At 34.6% G+C, this 9,709-nt stretch overlaps 1 protein-coding gene across 1 annotated transcript; it reads right to left on the minus strand.

Moving 5' to 3' along the window:
- Nucleotides 1-3,171: 3,171 nt before the first annotated feature.
- LOC145045522 (DUF724 domain-containing protein 6-like) lies at nt 3,172-9,132 on the minus strand. The gene is made up of 7 exons (XM_078993845.1): nt 8,414-9,132; nt 7,047-7,217; nt 6,785-6,923; nt 5,855-5,958; nt 5,209-5,305; nt 4,638-4,754; nt 3,172-3,988 (listed from the first exon to the last, which is right to left on the minus strand). Exons 1-7 carry the CDS (start codon nt 8,966-8,968, stop codon nt 3,324-3,326), a joined length of 1,848 nt encoding a protein of 615 aa, XP_078849971.1. The 5' UTR covers nt 8,969-9,132; the 3' UTR covers nt 3,172-3,323.
- Nucleotides 9,133-9,709: the final 577 nt, after the last annotated feature.

The raw sequence follows: 9,709 nt of genomic DNA on the forward strand, positions 1-9,709 counted from the left end.
CCTACAGATCTACCTAACTGGCATAACCACTGAGCATACAGATAATCATATATCAAAATAGGTAGTCCTACAGATCTACTAATTGGCATAACCACTGAGCATGAAACATTAACTTCATACTCAACATACTAACACTGCTAGGATAACATATTCAATTGGTTGGCCTTGGTGCCTTAGACCCCTTAGTATAGTGAGGATAAGTCACCTTGCAAATGTCGGCTTAGTAACTAAACTCCAACTCTCAGATCACAGCCACAAACTCCGCCACCTATTATCATAACAGAACCATACTCGTAAGTTCTCAACCTTTCAAGGTGCCCCATAAGTCAACTACTCAACCCCTGGTCAAAGTCAAACTCAACAATCAAGGTCAACAGTCCATGTTGACCCTTACTCGTCGAGTACCCTCGGCTACTCGCCGAGTTCCTCGAGATACTCGTCCACTCGCCGAGTTCCCGAAGTGACTCGTCGAGTTCCTAAGGTTCACGATCGAAACCCTAAGGCCACTCGTCGAGTTTTCCTTCTTGCAACTCGACAGGTTCACACGCATTCATCAATTTGGGGAAACATTAACCGACTCGCTGAGTTGTTCATCCAACTCATTGAGTCTACGACAATCTTCATCGGACTCGCCGATTTGTTCATCCAATTCGTCGAGTTCAATGCCTATCTTCATATGACTCGCCGAGTCAACTATGCGACTCATCGAGTCCCTCCAACCCTTTAACCATGCAGACACTTTTCAAGCCATGCTAAGGCCCCAAATTGCATATCCAACTTCTTTAGGCATGTTTATCACGTAAAGTTGCAAACTTTAAGTGCATGCAAAGCTTTAAGACCCTAAAATGGCACAACTAAGCTTGCAATGAAGTCACATCCTTGAGAGAAGGCTCATACTAGACAAGGATGATGGCTTTATGAATCTAGAAGTCAAGGGGAGTCTAGATCGGAAGTTACAATTTCAGATCTTGGCTTAAACACAAGAACCCTTTCCTAAACTCATGCACAAAAGGGTTTAGGAGAAAATGAGCCAAGGGAAAAACGATCTAATACCTTCAAGAGAGCCCTTTCTGATGGAGAACTTGAAACCCACAAATTCTTGCTTCAACTAGCTTGCTTCCCAAGTGATTCCTTCACCAAAACTTCCCTCTAAGCTTAACCTCCAAAGAATACACACACACACACACACACTCGAGTTAGGGCGAGTTAGGGCCTTTCTGGACTCTCAATGGACTATAGATAGGCCAAAGGAGGCTTGTGCTTCTTTAAATAGGGTGCAAAACCCCATAATTTAGGGTTTCATCTGCCAGCTCCTACTCGTCAAGTCCCTTCTTGGCCTCGGCGAGTAGGCCACTAAAACACGTGGACCAACCCGCTGCTACTCAACGAGTAGGGCAACCAACTCATCGAGTAGACCTTGGAAACAAAAGAATTCTTATTTAAATCAATACTTGAGTATCGGGGCGTTACAAAACATACTTTTATACATAAATACTTATGCACTCATTCAACTTTATGTTGATACTCTCTTTTCAAATTACTTGTATTGTCGGGGAAACAATAAACAGGTACTGCCCGAACTTTTTGAGAAGATGGAGCTATTTTGAGTCATATCTTCTTCTTTTGTATAACTATTTTGGTTTCAATATACAATGATTGAATACATGTAAATACTTATACTTTTAAGTAGGGGTGAGCGCGGTGCGGTTATTAGCTAAAACCTCACCACTAACCGCAAATGCGGTTAATCCATTTTGAAAACCGCATAGTGCGGTTATTTTTGCGGTGTGGTTAGGCGGTTATTTTTGCGGTGCGGTTTTGTTTTTTCTGTGTTGTGGTTATTAACCGCATGGATTTTGTGCGGTTATTTTGTGTGGTTTTTAACCACAATTTAGAGCTCAAACGGTTTTAAAAGTTCAAACATATTACTTGTAATAATAAAAAAACCATAAAGTATAAGACAATTAACTTAAATTACAAACAACTAATATCTTAAAAACGTCAAATCAATAGTAATTTAAAAAAATATATCTTAAAATTGTCGAATTTCACCATTTTTCAAAGTTAAACATAACAAAACACCAATACTTTGGTCTTCTAGTATTTTATCCATCTTTCATCCATGAAACTTATGTTATTTTTAGTATTTAATATATTAATAAATAATTAAAAAAATTGTATATAACATATGCGGTGCGGTGCGGTTTTTTTGCGGTTTTTGAAAACTAATAACCGCACCGCACCGCAAATTTGCGGTTTTTGAAAAATAGAAAACCTCATCATCGGTTTTAATTGCGGTTGCGGTTTATGCGGTTAAATTTAATTGCGGTGCGGTTTTTGCTCACCCCTACTTTTAAGTACAATGGTTGTTTGTATTTTGATTACTATGATGCATGTGTTGTGATACTACAAATGAAGTCCTCCTTCCCGGACTGTGACACTAAAGAAAAGAAAAAAAAACACGAGAAAAGAAAAGAAATAAATCAACCTTCCGTTCCTTTCTCTCTAGTTCCTTCCAATTTAGGTGGTTCTTTCCGATTTAGGAGGATAGTTTATAGGTAAAATTAACTTGAATTTCTTTTCCCTTCTTTTCCCTCTCTCTTTAAATAAAACTCGGCAACAAAAATCTTTCCAAATCCTCCCGCTTCCTTTTTTTCTCTCTTTAAATAAAACTCAAGTGCAACGGGTTAGGTTTGCACACACAACCCTTAACTAACTCTTGATCCATATAGGTAGTGGGTTTCCAGAGATTAACATATGGTTAAAAAAATTAGTTTATAAAAATGTAACGGTCCAAACCATGACTTTTTTCAAATGATGTTCTGGATTTTATGGGAAAAGTTGAAGACTACTACAACTTTATTGATAAGTAGGGATGAACACGTGGTATCAAATCCCGGTTTCATACCGGAACCGAATCATACCAAATTTAAACATATGGAAGTGTACTCGGTACTCTAAAATCACGAATCAGGATTCGATACTGGTGCTAGTATCAAAAACAGTATCGATGCCTGTTGCATTAATTCGGTTCGGTAATCGGAATCAACTTTCGATCAAATTCAATTTTCTGGAAATCCAAAAGGGTACCGGTCATCCATATTGATAAGACATTCCTGCACCATTTTTTGGATCCCTAACAAAGTAGACACCGAAATAGAAGCATGATGATTACCGATTACTAGAGGCTTAATTTACATTCCTACCAACACAAAACAAAACACCAACCAGTTTCCCACATCAGCAAAGTTAGATAATAACAATTACAATAATCAAACCACAACCAGTTTCCCACATCAGCAAAGTTAGATAATAACAATTACTCACAAAGGACTCCCAACAAGTTCCTCAAAAGCCAACTTCCAATCAGCAATCCTCTTTGAAACAACCTGCAACTTGGATCTAACCACCATAACTTCCTCATCTTTCACATTCTTCATAGCCACAGCTTTCACCATCTTCTCTTCCACATCCCTCATCTTCCTTTCAAGCCCATTAATCTCTTCATCAATCGCCATTTTTTCACGGTTACACTTCTCGACCTCTTTCTCGGCTTCTTTCATTTCACCCTCGAGCCGGCCCGCTTCATCTTTGTTAGCGAGCAATTCATCCAAACGGGCCCGAACTGGGCCCACATCGAACCCGTTGGCTTCCAAGTCAACTAAAGTTTCCAAAGTGTTCTTGATGAGATGGTTTGAATCGGTCCATTGGAGGTTTGTGGTGCGTTGAACCACATTTGCAAATGTTACCATGTGAGCGATTGCTAAACCCTCTCTGCAATCTTCTTTGGTTTCCCATAATGGAGAAAAGTGAGGGTTTTGGGATAAGTTTTGGAATAGTTCGGTAGATTCGATGGTGGCCCAGATTGGAGACCGCTTGACGAAAGGCCAAACGTGGTGGTTTTCGGTGGTTTGACTACCATTGACCATGGCGGCATTGGATGCATCAATTGGTTCATCATGATCAAGAGTGGTATGACAGGAACTCTCTAAGAAGGATAAGAACCAATATTAGATGACAAAAAAAAACATGTTTTTAGGGTTAAGTACAAGAAAGAGCATTGTACTTTCATTGATTTGTTTATTATATTCTCTCATTTCTTAATATTACATTTAACTTTGAAAAATCTACCGAAACAATCAATGTTATCCACAAATGTAAAAAAAAACATTATGATCGGATTTTTTTTCAATGTATAATGTCTTTAACTTTCTCGAAATGCAATTTCTTAATAAGAAAAGGATTGTAAATACAATGTTATGTAATAGAAATAAAAGTAGGATGTTATAATATACAAATAAACGATAGTACCAATTTGGCCCTTTAAAAAAACCCAACAATTTGCACTTTGGTGTTATTTCTAGTTTTAGAAACCACACAAAACAGCATTCTAATACTACATTTTTTATAATCTGTATAAGTTCCTTAATGAATTCTATACAAATGTCTATAATGTTTTTTGCTATTATATATTGCAGAATCAAACAAATATCTTTTTCATGGATTTTGGTTTTGACAAATCCATATCCTCATCAGCTATTTTTAATATTGCTTTATGCAACTGAAAAAATCAAATAACCAAAAAAAAAAAAAAAAAAGGGAAATAGAAAGTATAATGGTGAAAGAAATTAGCTTACTCTTGAAAACAGGTAGAGGCTGCAACCCATGATACCAGAGAGATAGTGGTTGCTCATCTTCAGTAGTGATTTCATGAACACCAGAAGAACCCTTTTTCCCTGTTTCTTGATTGTCGTCTAGATGAGAAAAAATTACTTCAGTTGTTAAAATTGATAACATGTGAAAATGTTTTTACTTTCATCATTCTATCAGTTTTAATATCATTTAGCTAATTTACGTAGTGATTAAAATCGATAGAATGATAAAAGTAGAAACATTTTTTGTATTATATTCAACTAAGCCAGGTTTCTTTTCTTTCCCTGTTATGTTCTCAATAAAGCGTTCTCCACATAAAACAATATTTAAAAAATATTTGAGAAAAGAGTAGAAAACATGGGGAACAACAAAGTGAAAGGTAAATAAGGCCAAACTCATACTTCTTTTTATGTTAAGTATAAAAAAAAAAAAAAAACATCCATTTCTAGTTTTCAAGATTAAGTCATATTCCCATTAAGCCGTTAAATTTGAAACTATATTTTTATATTTTAGATGATTAAAGCTATAAAAAGAACATAACAACTTTATCCACACCTTCTAATGAATCATTTGGCGATTGAAATGGTAACTTTGATTTTCTTCCCCTCTTTCTTTTCAGCTGGCTATTGCCATCTTGTGTTTCAGTAGTTTCCTGTTAACAAAAAATTAACAGATCAAAGACCTAACTTTGTACAAACAAAATCTAAGTTTTAAATTCTATTTTGTCTCAAAATAATCATATTTCAAATTTTAACATTAAGCTAGATTTGACCTTCCTAAATCTTTTTTTGCATAAAGGACTTAATGGGAACCTTAGAAACTAGTTCCTTTCGACTTATAGCAGAAAGAACAACTTAAAAGAACAAACCACTGAAATAAGGTTTCCCCTTTTATGTCCTAAAAGTTAACAAACATTCCCCTCATTTATTTTACCTTCCATTTTCACAAATGTGTCGTTATAATCTTAAATATCTTTTAAACATCATTTTTCCAGACATCACTTTACGTGGAAAATCGTGTGAAAAATATTTGAGAAAGTAAAAAGCTAGGAAAAATAGAAAAGAAAGAATGTCAATTTTGTAAACATGTTCGGACTTAATAGGGAAAGCCTCATTTACGTGACATTCTTTCTTAAGTAAAACAGAAATTTTTTATTTCATTAGTCACAATTTTACTTTATTAGAAAGCTAACACTGCTTACATTGGTTATCATTTCTTGCTCCAAGAGAAGTAACTCTTGATCTTTAGCTTGTGTTCCACTTGTTTCAATCATGGAGACCATATCTTCAGTGTTCCCCTTGCTCCCTACACCATAATCCATATGATATTACATTCCACTCATTTAGGAATAGCACATACATTCATTAATTAGTTTATTATAGCATCTCACTTTCATTTCCTCCATTTACAACATTCTACTTTCAAAAAACTACCCAATTATCACAATGTTATTTGAATACAAAGCAAATTTTCATCCTCATATAGCATATTTTCAAACTACAATGTCTTGGTAGAAAAAAAAAAAAAGTACAACACTATAATTGTATAAACTTTTCAAAGCATTAACGCCTTCAAAACAAAAAATGAAAAGAAATGAAAGCAAGATGTTACAGTAAGGCTATGTTTGGCGTACTAGATGAAAAACTTACTGTTAGCTGAAAAGCTAGCTGATAAAAAATAACATTTGGTAAAACTAGTTGAAAAGCTATAGCTGAAATATTTAAAATTACATAAAAGGACATGTAAGAATATGTTTTTCTATAATTAATTAAGGGGTGTATTTGGAAAATTTTAGAAAAACTCCTAAAAAGCTAGTCTAAGTAGCTTTACAAAAAGCTAGCTTATAAGCTACTTTTTGACTTACCAAACACAACAACATAAAAAAGCTCAAAAAAAATAAGCTAGCTTATCAGCTAGCTGTGGCGCACCAAACATAACCTAAATAAAAAAGGTACGTTGCTATTGCTAAATAGAGATCGGACCCATAAAATGCAAAGATCTAGGGTTCTAATTCAAGCGTTGGCAATTCTACTAACTTGGTGATACTAAATTCTAACCACTAACCAACCATTCAAAAAATAAATAAATAAATAAAAATAAGAAAAAAAAAAAAAAAAAAAAAAAACGAAACCTGAGTTTTCCACAACAGCAGAAGATTGAAAATTTCCACGTACATCTTCTTCTTCTTCTTCATCCACATTCACAATTCGTCTTGTCCTGTGGTATGTAATCGAACCATTCACCACACCAATTTTCTCAACATTAGTTACCTACACATGGTAGAAATTCAAAGTAAATTGCTATCACACAAATCAAGGTACATTGTGCATATGAGCAGAGATACAAACTACATTGCAAATATGGAGCGAAAAGAGAGAGAAAATTCCACTCACAGCTTTTTTTCGTGAATGACTCCTCTTTTTAGCTGAAACCCGGTGTCCAACTGTTAGGTAAGGTGAATCAGTCATTGAAGCTTTGTTAGGAGTGATGAAGTCTGAATGAGCATCATTGTTGGACTCTGATGTATGTGTGGTATTTTTATCAGTGGATTCTTGATTGGGCTTCTGCATGAGATTAAAAAACAATGATTACTCTTCGAATATAGAAATTGTGTATAGTTTTTTTACTTGTTCTGGTATGGTATGAGAGTGTTTTGTTGATATTTAATGTTGAAAGATCGAGTTAATAGAGAAAGTGGTGATGCATAAAGGTGTATGTGGTTTTTTTTTTTTTTTTTTTGACTTGATTAAGATAGAATGGCTTATAGAGATAGTCCTAATCCACCAAGCTATATATGATTTCTTTTGTGTTCTTATTTAATGTAGAAAAAAATTATTTAATAGAGAAAAAGGTCTTCCCGGTTAAGTCCAAACTTTTTACCAAAAATGACTAAATTTTTTAGAAAACTTTTTTTTACTAAATTTAAAAAAAAAAAAAAAAAAAAAAAAAAAAAAAAAAAAAGAGACTTAATAGAGAAAAGAGTTTGATTGTTTGAGATTATTTTTTAAAGTTTAAATGTCTTTTTGTAAAAGGGCATTTTGGCTAGAGATTTTTTCCAAAAGAAAATCTTTAAAAAGTGTTTGTATTTGCTTTTAAGCTAAAAATTAGCTTTTTACGTTAAAAAGTCCCAAAATTCCCAGAAAGATAGATTTTGTTGTGCTTTTGATATACTATCTTTTCCTACTAAACAAAAAAGTTCTTTTGAAAGATTAATCTTTTTTAACCTTTTAGAAATTATTTTAAAAGCAATCCCAAACATAATCTTTTAACTTTTTACAGAAAAAATACACTTTTTACAAAATTGTACTTTTTTCTTCCAACCAAAAAATGGAGAAAAACAAAAGTAGGAGTCTGACGCTCTGAATCTATTGCTTGTGAAAAAGAAGTATCTAGAAACATTGTCAACAAACACATAATTAAAGATTTTCTTGATTTTACGCTTTGATCAAAAGATTTTGCCATAGTAACGGAACGTCGGAACCCTTCTACCTTCTGCAAATCGGAAGTTCTTTTAGAACATTATATAAAATGTACCAATAAAACATCCTTCAAATCAGTTTTTACATAAAAACCTCGAAATGTACTTGTTTTTTAATGAGAACCCTAAATTTAAGATCAAAGAGGAGCTATTTCAGGCATCAAACTCGAACAGAAACAGTAAACCCTATTCAAGAAAACACTCAAAAACATATTATATGACCGGGTTTAGACATGCATCAAAACCCTTTAAGCGATTTCTGCCATTGAAAACGAAATATACCTTCTGTCGTCTGAGCTTCCAGCCGGATTTGGTCCAGTCAACATGAAGTCGTATCTGAGACGCTTCAAACTCTATTTCCTCCGGCGGGCTTTCAAACGAAATAAGATACTTTGTCATCTCTCCGTCGACGACGACCACCTTACGTACCACACCGATCCACCACCCATCTCTGAGGTACGCATCTACGACATCGTTTAGCTGAAAATCACCATCACCATCACCACCACCACTACCCTCATCCGTCTCCGCCTCTGCCCCCGCCTTGTTGTCTTTCTTAAGGCGAGGATTACGCGGGGGTAAAGGTCTTACGTACGAAGGGTGTACGATCTCCGTCAAAGGCACGGTGGCGTCGTCTTCCTCAAACAATGTAGCATACCTTACCAAATACCCGACTTTCTTCTTATTTCTATTCCTCTCGCTGGATGACCTTCTTTTCTTTTTCGGTGAAGCCTCTACTATATCCACCAGGGTGGCGACGTACCATGCACCGTGGAAGCCTTCTTCGTCGCTGCTTACTTCTACGGTGGATCCTTTCGTAAACGGATCAAACTCCATTGTTCAGTTGTGTTTGGTGAAACGAAGGGGTGAAAATGGGGTTTTTTGGGATTGGTGCATCATTTATGGGAAGGGTTGAAGAGAGATGGCTGTGAAATCGGCCTGTAATTTGCTTTGTAGGGAGGTTTATAGCGGGATGGCGTCCGGATGACTCCCCCGTGATGATCGTCTTGTCGTCTTTAACTTAAGACCTTTGTTGACTGCTGTAATTATTCCTTTTTCTTGTACGTACATGTCATTACTCTCAAAAGAATAAGGGATTTGATTAAAAAGGAAAATACAAATCACATGATCCTATTTATCAATAGTAATACTTTTCAAATTTCTAAATAATACGAGGCACTAACGTTGATTTTAAGTTTTGATATTTGTTACAGAAATTAAATATACTTTTTTTTTTATTCTTATAAATCTTTCTATATAGATTATGACATATGTCATATTAATATATTAAAATATCATTAAATTTATTAATTAAATTTATTAAATAAATAGAAAATGATAAAAATAACAATTTATACTAATTACATTACAAAAATAGCCAAAAAAAATCGAAATTACAAAAATAACCAACAATTTCGTAGATGGAAATGCCCCATCTGCGAAATCACCATTCCATCTGCAAATGTATAAGTAGTTAAAGCACAGCTATGCTTCAGCTGCTTGTACATTCGCATATGGTTTTTTTTTTAATTTTTTTTCTCTATATATATTGAAAATGTAAGGGTGAAATCGCAGATG

Source organism: Lactuca saligna, chromosome 1 (genome assembly GCF_052625555.1).
Source record: "Lactuca saligna cultivar CGN05327 chromosome 1, ASM5262555v1, whole genome shotgun sequence".
Classification (NCBI taxonomy): domain Eukaryota; kingdom Viridiplantae; phylum Streptophyta; class Magnoliopsida; order Asterales; family Asteraceae; genus Lactuca; species Lactuca saligna.